The 21193-nt window shown below is 48.0% G+C and overlaps 2 protein-coding genes across 5 annotated transcripts; both read left to right on the forward strand.

The window, feature by feature from the left end:
- The first annotated feature begins 1338 nt into the window (after positions 1–1338).
- Positions 1339–11636, forward strand: LOC102444600 (triggering receptor expressed on myeloid cells 2-like). Of its 4 annotated transcripts, none has more exons than XM_075910304.1 (5): positions 1339–1545; positions 6839–7183; positions 9432–9486; positions 10181–10263; positions 10514–11636. In XM_075910304.1, the coding sequence occupies exons 1-5, from the start codon at positions 1503–1505 to the stop codon at positions 10525–10527; spliced, it is 540 nt and encodes a 179-aa protein (XP_075766419.1). In that variant the 5' UTR covers positions 1339–1502; the 3' UTR covers positions 10528–11636. The 4 variants fall into 4 exon arrangements, with proteins under 4 accessions (XP_075766419.1, XP_075766418.1, XP_006119390.2 ...); XM_075910303.1 differs by having other exon boundaries at positions 1341–1545; positions 9429–9486; positions 10514–11634; XM_006119328.4 differs by having other exon boundaries at positions 1343–1545; positions 10088–10263; positions 10514–11631.
- A 1181-nt stretch (positions 11637–12817) lies between these two features.
- Positions 12818–20964, forward strand: LOC102444823 (polymeric immunoglobulin receptor). The gene is made up of 6 exons (XM_006119329.4): positions 12818–13533; positions 14421–14768; positions 15618–15938; positions 16963–17056; positions 17152–17318; positions 18103–20964. Exons 1-6 carry the CDS (start codon positions 13491–13493, stop codon positions 18147–18149), a joined length of 1020 nt encoding a protein of 339 aa, XP_006119391.3. The 5' UTR covers positions 12818–13490; the 3' UTR covers positions 18150–20964.
- The last annotated feature ends 229 nt before the right edge of the window (positions 20965–21193 follow it).

The following is a 21193-nucleotide window of genomic DNA, read 5'->3' on the forward strand; positions in this document are numbered from 1 at the left end:
GATGTAGTTTAGACATACCCACACTGTCCCCAGCCTGTAACAGTGCTTGGGATTCCTGATTGGTGCACTGAAAATGGATCTCTACATGGAAAGAATTAATCCTATAACATTCTTGTGGTCATGGCAGAGGAGTGTTTATATCCTATCTAGAAAGGAAAGGGAAACAAAGAAAAATGCTTGTGCATGGAGAACATATCTGCAGTCCTATCACCATTGGGTGTAATGCTATGGGCTCCTATAAGCTAACTAGCCTAGAGCTGAATCAGTACTTGGAGGAAAACCTCCAGAGAAAAGTGAGGAAGGAGCTCAGATACCATGGTGAGGGGCACCATGTGAATACCTAGCTCATTAGATTAGTTAACTAACTCTATAGGTGGTTATTTTCCAAGTCACTACTGACACAATGCCCTAGCATGGCTGTGATGGGCCCTGTACCTGCTGGAGGTGCTGGTCTTTCAGATGAAACATAAAACTGAACTCCTGGTCCGCTGACTTCATTAAAATCTCGCAGCACTTTTTGCAAGAGTACAGAATGAAAGTGTTAACTCTTACGATCCGGGAAAATTACACTGTGCTGGTCCAAACACCCAGCCATTTAAACCAATACAATATTCTTAAAGGGTGTGTCTAGACTACAGGGTTTTGTCAACAAAAGTGGACTTTTGTCAACAAAACTATACCGGTGTCTACACTGCCGCTGAGTTCTGTCAACATAACATCGACAGAACTGAGCAGTTTTGTCGACAACTGTAAACCTCATTCTACGAGGAATAACGCCTTTTGCATCTACCCTGTCTTTTGTGTCTACACTGTCGTGTCAACAAAGCGGCTTGCTTTGTCGACAGAACTGGACATAGTCTAGACGCTCTTTGTTGACAGAAGCTTTGTCGACAGATGCTGTCGACAAAACTTCTGTCGACAAAAGCCTGCAGTCTAGACGACAGTCATGCAGAATTGTTGTGACAAGCTTCTCTGTAGTTTTTTGCTCATCCCTAGTAGCACAACTGAAAAGAGTCTGGCTACCATCCTAGGGTTCTCCATGCAGATCTCCGAGGCTGTATATCAGGCCCCCATTCCATCTTTCGGGGTGGCTTGGTGAGCTGCCTGGCAGAGCCCACCCTGCAATAGCCCAGACACGCTCTCCAGCCGTGCCCAGGAAGCAAACACCATGCAGAACCTTGTCTAGCAAGCCTGCTCAGTGTGAAAAGCATCATCCCTCGGTCTCAAAGCGCCTACGCATCGCATGGTTTCCTTATCACATGATAGTTCTTCTTGGCTCTTCTGTCTAGACCAAAGCCTGGTTTACAGTGGGCATTGCTGATGCCCCAGTTTTCAGCCAGTCAGAGAAGCATCTGTCCCTGGTACGTTGCTCAATCCCCTCCAAGTTCCTGTTCTCATTCCTTCCTGCAGAATAGGGAGAAAAAAAGCCGCTCTTAGGCAAGAATCCTGTTTTATTTGTGTTCAGACTCCCCCTGCAGTACTGGGCAGCAGGAGGAGGAGACATGGAAAAGCTCCTGCACCTCATCTTCTTGGTCACCTTCTCAGGTAAGAAAGCATCTGACTCCTTTTGTGTGGGGAGGAGGGGCAGGGGAAAGTCTGGAGCAATAGCTGGCATTGTCCAATATCTCGCAGGAGTCATAGCAGGGGCTGTGAAGTGATTGTCACGCAGGACATGAGCCTCCGCGGCTTGTTCTGGAGAAGAGAGGATTCCATTGTGAATATTTGGAAACACGCAGTTATTCATGGGAGCGCCAATAGAAATCAAAGCAGGAAGCGACCTTCGAAGGGCAAGATTAAGGGGAACGGAAGGTGGCCTGCAACCTGCAGGATCCAGCCTAAGCAGCTCAAGACTGAAGAGCTGTAGATTCTCTGGGCTTGATTCTCCGCCGGCTGGTGCCCCATGCAAATATTTGCACCAGTGCAAAAGAGACCGTCACGCGTACCTGTGTTGCTTTGATGCCATGTCCCACCCACTTCACATTCACTGTGTGCAGACGCGGACAACAACGTAAGGCGCAAGGCAGTGGTGAAGGAGCCCAACCCTCCCAATCCCAGAATTTGTCTGGCAAAGAAGCCACAAAAGCCTGGAAGCAGCAAACTGAGAAATGGAGCCAGGGTCACATATTCAGGGACTGATTATCCAAACCGCAGAGACTATACAGAGCAGGAGAAGGAGCTATTAAATGTTTGTAGCCAGGGAGCAGCTAGCTTGGGGAGGGAGGTGAGAAGGGTTCCTCTCTGAATATAAATTGCAGTGATCAGTCAAGGTGCAAACCAGAAGCAGCCAGTCTCTTCAGCAGCTGCACTTCTGGTATCATTCCCTTCCAGGTTTTTTGTTCTTTACTCTTGATTTTTTTTCCAGAGGTCTATGGAGATCCCACCACTCAGCTGCTTCCGGGGTGGTGGGCTGAGGGCTGTCAGGGAACCTGTGAGTCAGGTCAAGGAACCTGTGAGTCAGAACAGGAAGCACGTTGGAAGAAATAAGAAAAGCCCTTAACTGCACTCCCAGCAAACTAAGATTGCAAAATCCAGCTTGTGTGAGCACTTAATGGATCAGAGCTGCCTCCCAGTAATCAAATGCCCCACCCTTAAATGTGTAAACTCAGGGTCTCTCTCTCCCCAGAGATTCCTGGGGAGAGAAGGCATGAAGATATCAGGCTTATCAGACACTGGAGATCACCTGATACATCTAGGCAAAATGGGAAAAATATAGAAAAAAAATCTTCCTCATTGCTTATCTGGCTTCCATTACAACTGAGCGTCTTGCAACACTCCCCAGAGGCAGGGAAACATTATCCCCATTTTATAGACAGGGGTCTAAGGCACAGAAATGTTAAATGTCTTCCCCACGGGCATGAAGGGGACAGTGTAGCAAAGCTGAGAATAAAGCCAAAGCCTGAGTCCCATTCCACTGCCTTAACATCATGCCCATCCTTCCTCCAGTCCCATGAGGTCAGCTGCTGGCCTTTCCTTTTTCTGCAGAGGCCAACAAACAAAAATTCCAGCTCTGGAATGGACTTCTCTTTCTGGAACCCTCTGGAACAACCAAGGACCACACTACTGTGAGACAGAATCTTCCGCCCCACTTTCCTATGATAGCCACCCATTCAACACCCCTGTGCCTGGGAGATGGCCAGCGGGAAGCCAAGAACCTATCCATTATGAGTGTCATCTAGCTAGTGGTTCTATGAGGACTTCCCATGGGAAATCAGACACGGGAGTAGATTCACATTGAAAAAGAACAGCTTTTCCTTTCCACCCAGACAGTTAGACCTCTCATCCACATTCTCAATCTCCTCTTCTCTAGTCTCGGCACATTTGCCATCTGTCTGTTCCACCCTGTTTGTTTTCCTCGAGGTGTACCGGTAGTTCGGAATAGGAATCCTAGTCCGAACTACCTAGTTCAAGCCCCGTATAGCCGCGCTGCACGGGGTTCGAACCAGCGGGGTTTTAAAAATGGTGGCTCCCCGCTTATGCAAATGAAGCCCGGGAAATTCAAATCCCGGGCTTCATTTGCAAGTGCGGTATGCCTACATTACCCTCCTAGTTCGAACTAGGAGGGTAGTGTAGACATACCCTGAGGGAGTGGCAGGACTTTGAACCTTATGGGGTGTTTGCAACCAACATTGTGGCGTGGGCTTATTTGCATCTTCAGTAATAAAGACTGAGGGAGAAAGAACAGAGATAATCTATGATCTGTCAGCAGAATGGTGGTGAAAGATAATGGCTCAGAGTTTTGCATGGAGCATGAGCAAATCTTAAACTAGCAGCCTCTGACCAAGCATGAAATAACAAGGGCTGCTTTGGGTCAAGACTGAGGTGCACTAGGGAGGGGGCTGGAACCCCAAATCTACAATAGCAGGTCAGGACTGAAGTGTATTGGCAAAGCAGTATATGTGACACTTGCAGAACACTGATCTGTCCTGATGTCGTTTTTCTGAGTTTAACATTGACTCTGAATTTTTACAAACAAGAGAAGAGGGCAGCAGAGGGCAACAAAAATGATTAGGGGGCTGGAGCACATGACTTATGAGGAAAGGCTGGGGGATTTGGGCTTATTTAGTCTGCAGAAGAGAAGAGTGAGGGGGGATTTGATAGCAGCCTTCAGCTTCCTGAAGGAAGCCTCCAAAGAGAATGGAGAGAGGCTGTTCTCAGCAGTGATGGATGGTAGAACAAGGAGCAATGGTCTCAAGTTACAGTGGGGGAGATCTAGATTGGATATTAGGAAAAACTGTTTCCCTAGGAGGGTGGGGAAGCACTGGGATGGGTTCCCTAGGGAGGTGGTGGAATCTCCATCTCTAGAGGTGGTTCAGCCCTGGCTTCACAAAGTCCTGGATGGGTTGATTTAGTTGGATTAGTTCTGAGTTTAGCAGGGGGTTGGACTCAACCTCTTGAGGTCTCTTCTCTTCTGAGTCCTAAGATTCTAAGATGGTGCAATTTTATTATTCCCAAACTTCTCAGCCCAGAAAGACCTGCAAAGCCCTTATAACATCCATTCCCTATTTATTGCCATCTTTAGTTCCACTTAGACTTCTGCAGTAGTTGCTAGCAATTGAAAAAAAATTTCACCTAAAACATACTGATTCCCCAAAATAACACAGTTTCCCTCCACAACAGGGGTAGGAAACTTATCCTCCCGGCTTGCCAGGATCCAGACCCCAAGGTTCAGCACTGGGGAGACTGCCCTGGAACTCCAGCTACAGGGCTGGAGCACACAAAATCTACTAGCTTGGGCCCCCCCAAGCTCTGGTGTGCAAGGGGGATGTGAGGAATGTCTTTCTCCTCAGTCAGGGACTTCTCATTTGTGTGCAGCCCCCGACTGATTCTTCTGGGAGCCCGTGGCCCCTGACCCAAAAAACGGTTCCCCGCCCCTGCTCTCCAAGTATAAATAGCTCAGACAATGTGATTCTGTTGCTCAAAGAGAAATATAGAAATCAGAAGTAGGGAATTAAAGAGAAACAGCAAAAGAGTCGGTTGCTCATAGGGCAGAACTAGAATTAGCAAAATCCCAGGAAACAGAGCAAAAGGAGATTTCTCAAAACCACAGGGGTTAAAAGGTCAGTATCAAGAGGACTAAGAATTAACCCTCCAACCATGCAACTGGAGACTGGCTTGTGGCTGTGGATTTGATTCCTTGATATCAAGACCCCTTCACCTCACTCTGGCCACACAAAGAGACCCTGCTGTAGGTGTGATTTGTATTTACACACTATCAGAGCAGGGCTAAGGGGCACTGGTGTAACTGCCGAGTGTAATGCTCCTCGGTGTCCTTGGAAAGACCCAGGTTCAGTTTTTGCAAGTTTCTTGCTCCCTGGACCACAACACTCAGCCCCTGGAGGAGGGAAGTGCCTCGCATCACTGGGCTCAGACTGGAATATCTGGCTGTCCCTTCTGGCCTTGAATGCCATCACTATGGAGGAAGCCACGTGAACAGGCAAGGTGAGGTGTGGATCTCCAATTGGAGTCCCAGCTAGGCCCTGGAACAACATCATGCAAGGAAGGAAGTGTGGAAGGAGAAGGCTTTAGCAGTGTTTCAGGAGACACATCCTTCACTGGGGGGACAATCTCTGGTCCCCAAAGAAAACCCAGCTGATGGGAGCACTAGTGGGGGGTCAATAGGTAAAGAATTAGAGAAGGCCTGGACCAAAATTCTGAACCTGTCCAAACCTGGGGACTGAGACAGGAGGATGGGTAGGTGACACAATGGTAAATGGTTAGATCATCCCTATCTTTTACACCAATGGCTCTCAACTGGGCAGACAAGTACCCGATATGCAGAGATCTTTTAGGATACACATTAACTTTCCTGAACATTTGTCTAGTTTTGTAAGAGGCTACATAAAAAGCACGAGGCAACTAAAAAACTATAATTTCATACAGACATTGACTTGTTTATACAGGTGAACCCTGTATTTACGACTTAATTGGTTCCTGGGGAACTGTTGTAAGTCAAGCCGTCATAAGTCAAGATGAACCCTTATTTCTCGTAGGCGCAAGCTGAACCCTTATTTTCCATTCCTGGAAACCCATTTCATACCCTAAAAATACCAAAATTGACTAAGGAAATGGAGGAAAACTAAACTAAATAGTTCAAATAATGCACAAAAATAACTAAAAAGTGAAGACCGATGTGGTGGAGATGTGCGTAGGTCAGGCAGCAGCTGCAGACTGGTGAGTCTGACTGACCTTTTGAATTTCCTGTTTTGGGATGACGTGTGGAATTTGCGTTGTACACCGTCGTAAACATGAGCAGCGGACATAAATTGGGGGTGGGTGGGTTAGGAGCTATCTTGCATGAAAAAAATGGTTGTAAATGGGGGAGGGTTGTAAGTCGGGGGTTGCCTGTACTGCTATATATCACATACACTGTGATGGAAGAAAAGCATTTATATTCCAATGGATTTCGTCGATATATTTATTTGGTAAAAAGGAGAATGTCCGCCATTTGTCAGTACTAGTGTGTCTGTGACACTTTTTATGGTTTCTCTCTGATTTTGTAAACAAGCAGTTTTTAAGCGAGGGGAAACGGGTGGGTGCGGACATATCTCCCTGCAGAAGTAGATACTCGCAGATAGAAATCAGCATCAGCTGAGCTTCGGGGCTGCGCTCCCAGGAGATGCTGCGACCAAAAGAAAGGAGCCAGTGTCCGACGCCGGCCACTCCTCCCGGCCATGCAGCTGCCCTGCCTGCAGCTGCATCTCCCCTCTGGGGTTGTACAGCCCTGTTGGGGCGGGCCTGGAGCTGGTACAACTGCTCTGTGGGGAGCGAATTCCGATTGTATCCGTGCAGGGCTCTAACGACTGAAACCCACGTTGCGTTTTCCTTTCTCTCCCCTCAGCACTATGCGGGGCAGACAACGTCACGGTGGTGACCGGCCTGGAGGGAGAGACCATTTCCATCAGGTGCGCCTACAGCCCCCAGGAGAACAAGTGGCGAGAGAAGAGCTGGTGCAAGCACGTCAACCAGACCGAGTGCCAGCACGTGGTGAGCGCCCACCGCTTCTGGCTCCAGTTCCTGAGGAAGAGGAGCGGCAACACTTCCATTGCTGACGATGTCTACAACGGGGTCCTCACGGTGACCATGAAGGGGCTCCAGAAGCAGGACGCGGGGCTGTACCAGTGCAGGACAGACTTCCTAGGAGAAGCCAGGACCTTACAGAGGGTGAAAGTGCAAGTGTTGGGAGGTAGGTCCCCAGGCTGTGGATTCAATACAACTGTACTTCAGGCATTGATTCTTTGTTGCATTACACTAGTACGTGCAGACCCCCACCGGGATCTGGGCCCCACTGTGCCTGGTACTGTACATACACAGGGGCAGGAGACACGCCCTCTCCAAGGGCCTTAAAATCTAAGACCAAGGAAGTGCTTTTATCTTCATTGGTAGGTGGGGAACTAAGGCACAGGGAGATTAAGTGCTTTGCCCAAGGTCACCCAGGAAGAGTCAGTGGGCAGAGCTAGGGGCTGAACCCAGCTCTCCTCCTTCCCAGTCCAGTGGTTTTATCACAAGCCCATCCTTCCCCTTCTGCGGTCCGACTGCTAGCGCAGCAGAGGTAAGCTAAGGGGCAGAGCGCAGCCTGTAAAGTTTGGCTTGCAGCCATCCGCTTCTGTAAGAGGAAGGCAAGGACATAACCAGAGTGTTTCTTCACTAGTGAAATTCAGCGGGCCATTGCTATTCCCCCTTTCAGGGAAAACACAAGCACAAAACGGGGAGTTGCAAGCTCTTTGGAGGACAGGAGTAGAATTCAAAACAACCTTGACTAACTGACGCATTAGCCTGAAAGCAACAAGATGAAATTCAAGACGGACAAGCACAAAGTACTTCACCGAGGAAGGAAAAAACAGCGAATGCACAACGAGGAACAACTGTCTAGGGTAGGGGGTAGGCAATAAGAGGCCCACAGGGGGAATGCAGTTTGCCAGGGTCAGCCGTGAGTTGGCTGCCAGATGCTTTATTTACCTGAGCATCTGTAGGTACAGCCACCTCTGCTCCCAGTGGCCATGGTTCATCATTCCTGGCCAATGGGAGCTGCAGAAAGCAGCATAGTCTGTGCCACCACTCCCGCAGCTCCCATTGGCTTGGAACAGTGAACCGCAGCCAATGGGAGAGGCGAGTGTCCATAGCCGTGGGTGCTCAGGTATATAAAGTTTCGGTGGCCCACCAGGGGCTAACCACACCCAGCCTGCTAACCACACCCAGTCCCAAACGCTGCTGATTGCTCACCCTGGGCTAGAGGGTAGTACCACTGAAAAGGATCTGGGGCTTTTTGTGCATCCAACATTGAATATGAATCAGTGTGCTGCAATTGTGAAACAGACTAATGTCATCCTGGATGCACCCACAGAAGCACTGTACACGAGACATGGGAAGGAATGGTCCTGCCCTACATGGCACGAGATGAGGCCTCAGCTGGAGTATGTTTAGAGCTCTGCACATCCATGGACAGCATAACAGATACTCAAGGGCTCTCACCCGTCCCCTCCCCCCAGCTGCCAGGCAGAGGGCGGGGATGGAGAGGACCTAGGCAGGCGCCTGCACGGTTCTTAATGCAATGAAGTTTGGGCATCCTTGGATCCATGCAGTGAGTGACGCCAGTGTAATGAGGGGCCCAAAGTTCTGTGGTACCAGCATCAAGCTCTTCGGATACAGTCGTACATGTGGTGAGGCCCCCTCGAGTTTCGAGAATGTTTCTCCTTTCACTCAGTGCCGCAGAGGAATAAAAAGCTTTAGTCCCTGCCCTGGCAGAGTAGACATGTTTTATTCATGGACTAGGGATGTCAAATCCCGATTAACTGGTTAACCAGTTAAGTGGGATCCCATTCCTCCAGCATGTGGGAGGGCCAGTTTCGCTCCTGCCCCCCATCCACGTGCAGGGCTGCCACTGCTGTTCCTCCATGGGGCGGGGGACGGGGGAACTTCTGCTCCCTCCCCACCCCATAAGCAGGCAGCCAGCTCCTGCTCCCGGCCTTCCTGTGCAATGGGGACCACCTCCTGACCCACTGGGGGCTGCTCCCAGGTACCAGTTAACCAATTAGAGTGATGCTTACCAGATAACCCATTAATCGATTACCTGTTCACATCCCTATCACGGTCTCTGTAGGCTAATAAGCCTTCGCTATTCAGATTACAAGTATCCACAGAACCCATGTGCATTACTAGTCTTTAGAACACAGCCAGAGTACCCATGCCCAGAGCTGCCCTGCTGGGCTGTAGCTATCATGCAAATGTCTAATAGGCTGGCAAGCCTGGAGGTTCTGGCCTCGATTCTTCTCTTATTCCCTCCTGCTTTACAGCAGAGGAACTTGGCTGCAGCCATGACACCAGAGCACGAGAGAGTCCCAAACCTCTCCGCACCTACGAGGGGCCAGAACAGTCACCTCTAGCTATGAACACACATTGCAAGGGAAGCTAAACTGCTCTGTTTCCATCAGCAGGTCTCATGGAGACCCAGGCACCAGAAGAGCCCAGAGCTGAGCACAGCATCTCCAGGTAAGCCTACCCTTGTTTTCAAGGGTCCTACAGCCACTCTCTCAGTTTGGGAGCTGTTCATATTCTGTGGTTTTATATTTACTTCAATATAACATTATTTATGATTTCATGCTGGGTTAAAGGTTCAGCTCTCTATGAATGTATTGCAACCTCACTTTTGGACGAGGCACAAAAAAAATCAAGGTGCTGCTCATCTATTGTCAGCACAAGATTAAGAGAGGCGTCCTACTTCAGTTTCTGTTTTAGGTTCATGCTGCCTTCCTGCATTTTCCAAGAAATTCTACGTTTCTTCCTGACCCAAAATTATCCTCGCCAGTGTTGTGTGTCTAACAAAGAGTTGCTGCATTTCTGTCCGGAGAGGGCTGCACTTCAGCAGTTCCTGCATTTCATATGTTTAGCCATTGATGAGATTCTTCAAATTAATGCTTTTGGTTAGAATGACTCATCTTTGTAGCCTCCCGTGTGCCCCAGAGAATGTCCCATAGAGACAGTGGCTGTCTTTGGTTTTCTGTGTTACCAAAATGCAAGAGTCATGTTAAAAGGTGGAAAACTTTTTTCCCGGTTAAACCTAAACCATTGTACATGTGGTTTCCTGAAACAGCCTTCCTGAGACTCATTTCAACGTCTTCTACATCTTTGCGGGATTCCTGGCTGCTAAATTACTGACAGCCATACTCATCTTTAATGTCACCAGAAATCGGGGGACCAGAGCCACAAGGGAAGAGAGCCCGGAGGAAAGCCACAACCTGAACCAACACCAGCTCCTCCCACTCACAGGTGAGCTCATGAGCATATGTTCAGTTGATAGGATAGATTCCAGTTGGGCCACAGATCTAGGGTGACAAGAGGGGAAAGCACACCGGGGAACTGGAATACAGCCCAAGGGCAGCTTGCCAAGGAAGAGGAGAAATGTGGCAGCTCAATAGATGTGCAATGAACCCGCCCTCCCTATGGGAGGCTGTCACCAATCGACTCCACCTCTCATCTCTTGCCCCATTTGTAATCAATGTTCCTCTTCCGCTTCCAGCACAAGAGAACTGAAAGGATGGTGCAGGCAACCCTTGAACTTGAGAAGAGGATGGGAGGAAAAATAAAGGACCCCAAAAGTCCCAGATTCCCCAGCACCAACGCCCATGCAGGTAGCAATGCTGCAAAGACACAGACAGGAGGAGAAATCCCTCTTTGGCAGGGACCCTTTGCTTGCGACGCCTGGTTTTGTCTGCAAGGCTAACGGAAAGTGCTTCCCTGCAAAAGAACCCAAAGATGCCACATTTGACAGCGCGTTCGCCTCATGCACGAGGGGCACATTCTCTGGCGTATCTTCGAAGCCACCGTGTGTCTCGGGGGCAAGGCACAGAGGGTGCAACAGGCTGTGTGAATTATGCACCCAGGTGATGCTCAATAAAGAGCGTTGCCGTCTCTCAGCTCTGTCTTGTCCCGATTTACTGACACTCAGTGAGGTAATGGAAAAAATAGCAATTTTATTAAGTGTGTCAAGTTACCGAGGTGTGCGAAGTCACTGGGCCCTGCATCCGCAGCCAGTCAGCAGGTAGAACAGAAGGCTTATTAGTTCCCCAGGAATGGGGCAGCACAGAACAGACTTGTTAGCAGAGGAACCAGAAGCAGTCAGTATAATCCATCCAAGGGGTTAGGCCCCCTCCTGTATCCTAAGCCAGCCGAGACTGACTCACACACTCAGCAACCGGTCCTGGCCCTACAGGCAGCCCCAACTCCTCCTTTGTCCAGCTTCCCGGGCAAAAGGTGTCACCTCCTTGCACCCCCTTCCCAGGCTCAGAAAGCCTCAGCTGTTGTGTATGTGCTGGGGCAGGGGCAGCCTCCCTTGGTGAGAGTCACAGCCAAAATTCCCATTCCCATCTAGGTACTGGTGCAGTGCCCAGGGAAACTGAGGCACGCACCCAGGGTTACTACGGGATAATCGAAATCACATGAAACAAAGTGAATAGAATCCCCTCTTCGTCCCATTTCCAACTTGGCTGGATGTCTCCAGAAATCTGACTGACTGCTCCCCACGCGTCCAGGCCAGTACCCTACCTAGGGATGGACCAAAACGGGGCAGTCGGGCACTGGATCAGTCTCACTCCCAGGCATGAAGCAAGCCCACGAATCCATGGCAGGACTGAGTTGGTGTTCAGCAACACAGAGAAAGAGCAGAAGGACGGGCTAACTTTGCTCAGTTATATTCTGCAGCTAGGGTATGTCTACACTACCCCGCTAGTTTGAACTAGCGGGGTAATGTAGGCATACCGCACTTACAAATGAAGCCCGGGATTTGAATTTCCCGGGCTTCATTTGCATAAACTGGGTGCCGCCATTTTTAAATCCCTGCTCGTTCGAACCCCGTGCCGCGCGGCTACACGCGGCACGAACTTGGTAGTTCGAACTACCGTTACTCCTCGTGGAATGAGGAGTAATGGTTGTTTGGACTAGGAAGCCTAGTCCAAACTACCTAGTTCGTGCCGCGTGTAGCCGCGCGGCATGGGGTTCGAACGAGCAGGGATTTAAAAATGGCGGCACCCAGTTTATGCAAATGAAGCCCGGGAAATTCAGATCCCGGGCTTCATTTGCAAGTGCGGTATGCCTACATTACCCTCCTAGTTCGAACTAGGAGGGTAGTGTAGACATACCCCTAGGAACTTGTGACAGCCAAATCCTGTGAGTGCCTCTCTGTTTCCCCACAAAGCACAAAGGTGGTCAGTGCTCGAAGGTTCGAACCGAGTCTGTAGGAGAGAGTTAAAGGAGGATTTTCTCTTGCCTTGTGTCTACACTGCAGTCAGAGATGTGATCTGCTGTTTGGGCACACATACCCATGCATGCTTTCATATAGTTAACTAGGGTTGCCAACCCTGCCTCTTTCGCTGGGAGTCTCCCAGAATCACGTCCTATCTTCCAGAGGCTACCTCAGCCACACCGGGAGCTTTTGGGTGCTAACAATTCGGCGTGGCAGCAGAGCAAAAGCAGGCTCCCTTATCTGCTTTCATTCTGGGCAGCTCCCAGAAGTGGCCAGCACCATCCTTATGGCCCTGGGGATGGGAGACACAGGGGCTCTCCTCACACACACTGAGGTTTGTTCAGCGTGGCAGCCATCTCCAGTCCCACCACTTCCCCACTGGATGGAGACAAGAAGTGCAGCTCAAGGCTCTCTCCAAGCTCTTGCCACCTGGTGAAGTTTAAAGCAGCCTCTAGACCATTTGACTCACCTTCATCCCCTTGATACCTCCTGCCCCAGCCTAGCAGAGATGGGGCACAGGAGAGGAACTGTCCCACTCCATGCAATACAGAAATGAAGAGCTAACAAAATAACAGACTGAGGCTTACAACATTATTGAAGCGATAGTAGAACCTCAGTGTTCTAGACACTAGAGTTACGAACTGGCCAGGCAACCACACACCTCGTTTGGCACTGGAAGTACATGATCAGGCCGCAGCAAACACACACAAACAGCAAATACAGTACAGTGTTACATGGAAACTACTAAAAAAAATTTAAAAATCAGCTTTTTCCTTCTGCCTCATAATATTTCAGAGCTGCATTAAGTCCATGTTTGTGTGTAAGCTTTTGAAAGAACAACCACACCATTTCATTCAGCGTGACGAACATTTCAGAGTCAAACAACCTCCATTCCCGAGGTGTTTGTAACTCCAAGGTTCTGCTCCAAAATACACACCATCCTCTTTCCCAACTCCTTATTTTCAAGTATCCATGGCTAAGCTGTTGTGGTTTTTTAAAATGAGAAGCAACTGGGAGTTCCTACACTGTTGAACACAGGCACCCTCCCCAAAGGCTAAATTTAGGAGCATTGCTCCGGTTAAAGACTGTTCCCAACAAATTGCAAATCGACACTGTCATGCCAGCGCAACACGTGACAGAGAGTGGCTAGGGGCATTCACTTCCTACCCATGAGGGGAAATTCATCTTCACAGCACGGAAGATGCCTGAGGCTGCAGTCCAGTTCTCTAAGATCTAAGCTCATTCCCTCTACAGGATGGGTCCCTTCCCAGCCCTGCTGTTCTTGCTGGCACTAACAGGTAAGGCACTGAGATATCATCCTTCCCTTGCCGTAGACACGGAATATTCCGTTTGTTCTTGCGTTAGTGGCACACTCGGCTTATCACGTTGGCAGCTGTGACCGGGCATAGGACTAGGCTCCCAGCTATTTGTGATGGCAGGAAATGCTCCATCTACCGAGTCACCACATTTCCCCCTCTCTGTAATTGCATATGTAATAGTGGAATGAAAACCATAAAGTGGAGGCTTTGGACATCCCACATTGTGAAAACAGGAACCTCTCCTGCTAGAAGGAATTCCTTATCCTAATGCACCTAAGGACTGTGTAGAGTCTGGAGAAAACAGCAGAGAAACAGTGTAGGGAACAATCCTACACTGAAAAGGGGATGGATTAGTGTTTCTTAAACTTTTTAAGACTGAGGAACACCAAACAATAATTTTTTTTTAAATGAGGAACACCAAGGATTTTTTGTTGACCAAAAAAAAAAAAAAGGATGGGGGAGGGGGAAGTTATTGAGGGGAAAAAACAAAAAAGGTCACCTGCCACTTTAAGGGTGGCCATTTTGAACTCTGTTGTTCTCCATGGCGCACGAGTGTGCAGCGGAACACAGTTTAAGAAACACTGGATTAGACAGTCAGATAGGTTCCTGTTTACCAGTCTGTACCAGAGAGCACTAGCCTAACTGCTGATGACATGTTCACACTGTAACCCACTTTGAAGACTGGGTGATGTGAGTTCCAAAGTGGAGCAGCATAAATGGGAAGAAGGCAGCTGCAATGCATTGAGGCTCATTTAGGCAGATACAAGGAGCTTAAACTAACAATCCCAGCAGCCTGAAGTAGAGGGAAGGTTGTTAAGAGCCAGTGACCCCACATTCAACTCTAACGTTTGTTCTTTCCTTGAAAGGGCCCTGCATGGCAGGAAAAGACCCAGATATGGTGAGAAGAGTGCAGGGAGATACTTTCATCACAGGGTGTCAATACGACAAGACCAAGTATTCCCAGACGGAGAAATTCTGGTGCAAGGCGCTGTCAGACTTGGAATGCAATATCCTAGCCCAGAGCTCCCCTGGAAGGAATTACCAAAATACTCCTCCAAAAGCAAAAATCAGCCTAAAAGACTCAGGAACTGGCTGGATTTCTGTGTCCATGACGGAGCTCCGGATAGAGGATTCGGGAATATACTGGTGCGGGGTTTCCGATAATCTGAAGATTATTCCATTGATAAAGATAAAACTGGCAGTGTCTTATGAGGGTGAGCTACAGATCAGTGACCAGCAAGCTGGGACACATATCAACTCATAGCTGGATATTTCAAATGAGACTAATGTTCTATTCCCAATCCTGCTTCTAAATAAAGGGAATAGAACAATCCGTGCGTATAAACACCCCTATAACATTACAGAGAGATGGTCAATACATTTTAAACCCCAACGCATATCTAGTTATAGAAACAAAATGTTTATTAGATGCATGTATGTATATAAATGTGTATCCATAGATGCATACCCCTATAGATCATGTGCTAACACATAATATATAGGTAAACCACAGTAGGTTGGGAATTTTTTTTCCCCCCTCTATGAAAACTTTTGAGAAACAAAAAATCATTTCCCATTGTTGCTTAAAAGACTACAAAAAATATTCTGGAACCCCTTAAAAATAAATGGCTTTGGTTTAAGACTCAATATTTGGAGTTCTGTTTATTTTTTTTAATAATTTATTTCCATGAATGTGAGCATTTTTGTACATATTTTATATTTGGACAGACAGGCATTTTCTGTTAAAAACAAATATCCCTTTGACACAGAAAAATTTTGACCAACTCTAATAGAAACTCCATGGCATGGAGAAACCCCACTGTGAATTTGAAGCCCTGGTTATCTGTTGAAATGGCCAATAAGGAAGATGGCCAGACCTGCAGATAAATATCCCAGGTACTTTCTACCACCCGGTTCCATTTTAGTGCTATTTGTTGTTACTGCTTGTGAAAGGTTTGATCTTTTGTCTCTCCATATAGATGCAGGTAGCATTTATACACATGCAGGACAGGCCCCTTTCCTTCCCTCTCCCACAATAACCCCTCCCCGGTCTCTCTCTCCAGCTCCTGTCAGGCTATCTGCAAAAAAAGGAAACTCCATCTCCCTAACTTGTTCCTATTTTGTAATGGATGACAGCAAGCAACCTAAAAATTTCACCTGGTGCAAGATGGTAACTGCAATCAAGTGTCAACCTGTCATCAGTGTCGAGTTCCATCAGATTGTTAATACACAAGGAAGGACCAGGATACAGATTGATTTGAGGAAACGAGAGATTACCGTGACGCTGGTGGAGCTCCAGCTGCGTGACTCGGGGGAGTATCAGTGTGAGGCCAACCTCCCGGGAAGTACCGAGCTACTGAAGATGATCGGACTGAATGTTTTGGGTGAGTTACTCAAAGAGAAGTGGCCTTCCCTTAGCAGTTGGCAAATTCTCATTTCCCAGTGGATGTGGTGAGAGGCAGAGCTCACAGGGGCACCTCAGAGCAAGGAAATTGCAGGAGACAAGTGAAGAATTCCTGAAGTTCCCTGCACAGCTTTGGTATCTATTAGTACTAGCTACAGATTATCTCACCATGTGTAGTGGGGCTTGGGTAAAAATCCATAAGAGCTATTAATGGGCTGGGCTTCACCTCGTAATTTCAACTTTGAGGTTTAGAGAAAGACCTTGTGCTGTTTGAGTTCTTGCTTGAATTAATTGCAGTGTGGATCCCATCCACACTGGGGTGCATAAAACAAGAACTGAGCTGAATCTGGACCCAGTCTTAGAGTGAACGCAGTGGGTGAGAATATTCCACTTTTCTGTGATACTAATAGTCCTCCTCTCTTGCCCTTCTCACTTTCAGCCAGTGCAAGAAGCAGAAATACAGAATAGGCCATAGGAAAAAGCATTCTTGTGGCATGTCCAACTTGGGTGGAAACAGACTCCTCACCAGAAAATGCCCTTCCCCATAAAATATCCACCCTAATAACAACAAAGAGGCTCAAATGAGCTTGTGGATCCTTACCTGAGTGGGACCTCCAGTTTCTCAGGTTTAACCAGCAACTCAAAATTTGCTTCCTCGTCATGCCCATGCTTTTATTTGTCATACCATATGATTCTGCAAGGCTCTGAAGCTCAGACCTTCAAATGACTATAGATGCCTTATTCCTTTGTAAAACCCTGGAGATGAGGGATCTCCTAAGAGGTTCTTTGAGGAGCTGCTACCAATTCTCTTGCAAGACTGTTCCAACAATCAAGAGACTTCACTCATAGAAATAATTTTAGCTGGTAAATGGCAATGGTATAGGGTAGATTTTCATGCTCACTGCTAACAAACAAGCTAATTCTAGTCTCGCTATTCCTCATGACGAGGGCAAAACTAAAGGGAAAGGTTCACTCATACTAACTTCATGCCTGTGGTTTTACAGAATCTTATTATGGGACGGATGTTGCGGCTACATCCCATCTCACTGATGACAAGGGGGCCACCCTCCCCACTGCAGCCAGGAACGATGAGCAGAGGTAAAGAAAGAAAAAAGAATCGGGCTGAGCTAAATACAAGCTGCAAGCCAGTGTTCCCAGTTGTCCCTAATGGTTATACATGTGGTTTCCCACAGCTGGAATCCTGAGGCCAGAGTCAATGCCCTCTATATCATGGTGGCGTGGCTGGGCACTAAGTTCATAGCCGCACTACTGATCTTTACCATCGCCTGCAGGAGGAGCAGCAGAGCCATGGGGCAGGTGACCCACGGCAGGAACAAACACCAGCTCCTTCCACTCACAGGTAACCTTCCTGAGCAGAATGAGCCCCAACTGGGAGAGCATTCCCCTGTGCTGAGCCCCAGACATAAGCAAGAGAGAGGAATCTGGCCGGGAAGGAAGAGCAGTGAGAAACAGGAGCAAGGCTGAAGGACAGATCAGCATTTTTCTTACTCTGACTATCTGTACATTTAGATGATCATTGATAGAACTATTTTTTGCACTGGCTTGTGCGTGTATAATGAAGCCGACATTAATAAATAGAGAGTTTTGTAATGATCCGACTTCTAAGTGCATAGTGCAAACATGTGATACCAAGATAGAATCCATTCTTGTGTTTCAAATCTCCAAGGCTAATTACGGTAAGAAGAGTAGAACACAACCAGGAACGTGAGTGTCCCATGAGCCACACCAGGGTAACCCAGTTAACCACAATTAGAGCTATGTACTACAAATGCACCCAGGACCCAGACATGGGTCAGATCGCTGTAGTGCAAGTTGCTGTACAAACACAAACCAGAAAGATTTTTCCCTGCCCCAAAGAGCTTCCAATCAGAGTAGAAGACAGTAGACAAGAAGTGGGTGCAACAGACTTTAGAAACAGAGTAACAGTGAGACCCTACTGACCAGCCTGATAAGCAGCGGCCACAGTCCTGATGTACACTGGCACTAATGGACTCTCAGGCTTCAAATGTGGGGTGAGAAAGAGGCGTGTTTAGGTCTATGAGGAGGGCCAGCAGGAAAGCAGACAGCTCTTGAAACCAGCGTGGATTCCTCATCTCTTACTCCATTTTGTATTTTGTTTCCAGAATCAAAGAAAGGAAAGGAAAGCTCTAGTAAGACAAAGATGTGGTGAAAGGAGGAAGAGAAAGAGGCCAAGAAAAAGAATTCCAAGAGAGTATTTCCAGCCACACCCCCAACTCCTCCAGCATGGATACACATACCTGCAAAGATGCTCTCACAGACATTCACAGCTGTAAACACTCACATGCTTCAAATGAGAAAGTTCTGCTCAGTTTTTCCACCGTCCCCAACCATGACAGATAAACCAGAGCTGCTCTACACATGGCCCGTGAGCCACATGCGGCCCATGGCCCATTTGTTTGCAGCCTGAGGTGCAGTTTGGGTTTACACAGGAGCTCAACACACTCCACAATGGCAAAGCGTCTCCCAGGCAGGGTGAGCATTGAAAGACGCGAGAGGACGGCCTGGCTGAAACAGACAGGTACAGGGTGTTGGCATTTCTAGCTTCCAGGGAGGTGGTGCGGGAAGCTCAGAGGCATTGTGAGAAGTGCTTTGTATTCATGCCTGTCAGTGTAAAAGAAGCTATTTACATATATATTTGCATGGATATGCAACCACATTTAAGTTGTGGCCCTTGGCATGTGCTGTGAGTATCATTGTGGCCCATGGGGCTTCCAAAGTTGAGTAGCCTTGGGATAAATCCTTACTAACTAAGCCATGTTTTGCCTGCAAACCTAATGGAAAATGCCAAGGTGCAAAAGGAGCTAAAGACAGCATTTGGCAATGCACATTCCTAATTCCCAAGAGAGTCTTGGAGTATTGTATTAGAGGCAGTGTCTACACTGGCACGGTTTGGTGACAAAAGTGCTGTCGACATGCAAAAGTCGCTAAAAGTGAAAACCGGTCAAACCAGTTTTTCTGCCTCCCATTGTCAACAGTGGATGGCCACATGCCTGAAAACAGATAAGAGCAAAGCAATGAGGTGAGTGTTGTGGGAAGGCAGAGCTGATCCCTGCATGTCTTGGGTAGCTCTGTTAGCTCTCCAAGCTGAGGAATGTCAAAGCAGCACAGCCGTCTCTCCAGCCCTCCCCCTGCAGCAGCAATCTGCCTGCCACTGTGTTTCTAGTGCAGAGCAGAACAGGAGCATGCCAATGATTTGTTCTTTGTTCTCCAAAGGGAGCAGCTCACTCAGCTGTCAGATACTTCCCGGAGCTTTGAGAGGGGAGGAGCGCATGCCTGCAGGACAGCAGAGATCACAGAACACTGAGCACAGCCATTAGGGATACTGGTGGAAGCTAGTTCTCTCAACAAAATAAACAGCAGAGTCCACATTGGCTCTTCGTTAACAATAAGGGAAGGAGAAAGGACAAAAGTTTCTCACAGGCTGGAAGTTTTGTTGCCAAAACAGAGTGATTTCCCAACAAAACTTGCATTGTAGCGTAAATGCTTTCACTGTTTTGTGAACAAAAGGCAGTTTGTGGCGACAAAACATGCCAGTGTAAATAAGGCCTGAGCCATCGAGATATCAGGAGCAATCTCCAGGGGCCGCAGTGGGATATGTACATTACACACAGAGAGGATGCTAAAATGAGAGGCATTGTTGCATCTCAGATTGTCAGGGAGTCCCTCTACCCAGACAGGGAACCAATACAGGGCAGTATTGAGTTGGGTTTTTGCCAGAGGAACCCCAGGTCTGCAAACTCATGTCAGCTCCACCGGCCATGTCTAGTACAAGCAATGGTGTCAAACAAACTTTACTCCCAAACTGGATGCTCAGGGATTCTGATGCAATGGAACAGATGCCCTGCTAGGTGGGGCCGCTGGACAGTGAGCTACGGTTAGCACTGGGTTTGAGGGACATAGAACTATTCACGCCAGCAGATATTAGGGGACTGATTGTCCTGCAGGCTTCATTTCTTTCCATGCTTCAGCAATTTCCTTTCCCAGCATGAAAACTGTACAGGGAGTCGCCACCTGTTAGAGCTGCTTACCTGTGTTGCCTCAGGCAAGTGAGCTGAGGTCCCCCAAACTCATGCCACTTCAGAGAGCAGCGCCCACAGTGCCAGGGAGAGAGACACCGCTGTTTATAGCCAGTGATACCAGTCAGAGGAGTACAAACCACAACCGATGCCACACAAAGAGGTTGAGCTGTAGACCCACTATCTGCTGAGTACCTGACACACTGGTCCTTGTGGTGTGGCTTGTATTAGATACAACAAAGGCACACACTAGGTAACCAGCTGCAGCCACTTCCTGTCCATTGTACTTTGTTTCCAAGGGCCTCAGGATTATACAGGGCCACCACGAGCAGACGGTGGCCTATTCAGCCAGAAGACATCCACTTTCTACCCACGAAGTGATGAGACAGGAGGAGCAAGGGCTCCCTTTTAAAGGGGCTGTGATGGATAGGAGGGGCACTAACTACCTTTTTCTAGACATCCCAGATTTCAGTAACAAAAGGGTTAACCCCAGAACAGTAGGTATTCAGGAAGTGTTGGCAGGAGAGCCAATGGGAAGAGAGAGGGAGAAGTTTGAAATGAAACAAGGCAGTTTTCCCTTTGTGTGTGAGTTTAGTGCACGAGCTGAGCAGATAGAGATGGACCAAACCAGGAATAAATGCACGGATTTTTCACTAAAAATAGCTAGGCCCAAGAAAAGTCTGAACCTTGGAACAAAGGATATGTAAGTGAACAGAGAATATTTAGAGTTAGACACGAACAGGTTATTTTCTTTGTTTTTTCATTTGGTTAACCCCCCCCCCCCCCCCCGCCCCTGTACCTGAACTGAATCCCAGAGAAGTAATTTTCTGTGCTTTAATTTTTTTTCTTGCTGCTCTGTAACACCTTGCAACCAATTTGCTTCACCAAGTAAGTCTCCTTTGCTTTGTTAATAAAGTCACCTTTTTAAAACTATGATCTGATTCCTGTGTCCTAAAAAAGCAGCAGGTTCTATGGGTACGGGCCTGAGACTGAAGGTCCACTATTAAGAAATTTCAGTTTGTTTTCAAGCTCTCTCCTAAGGGAGGGTGTCATGGAGTCTACTCACCACTGCGGCACCTCTGGTGAATTAATCCTTTCATCAGCAGGGTGCCTTCCTCGGGCTGGTATCTCCCCCATCCACGCTCCTAAACTCGATCTGTGTTGCTCCCCGACCACA

This window comes from Pelodiscus sinensis, chromosome 27 (assembly GCF_049634645.1).
Source record: "Pelodiscus sinensis isolate JC-2024 chromosome 27, ASM4963464v1, whole genome shotgun sequence".
Taxonomy (NCBI): domain Eukaryota; kingdom Metazoa; phylum Chordata; order Testudines; family Trionychidae; genus Pelodiscus; species Pelodiscus sinensis.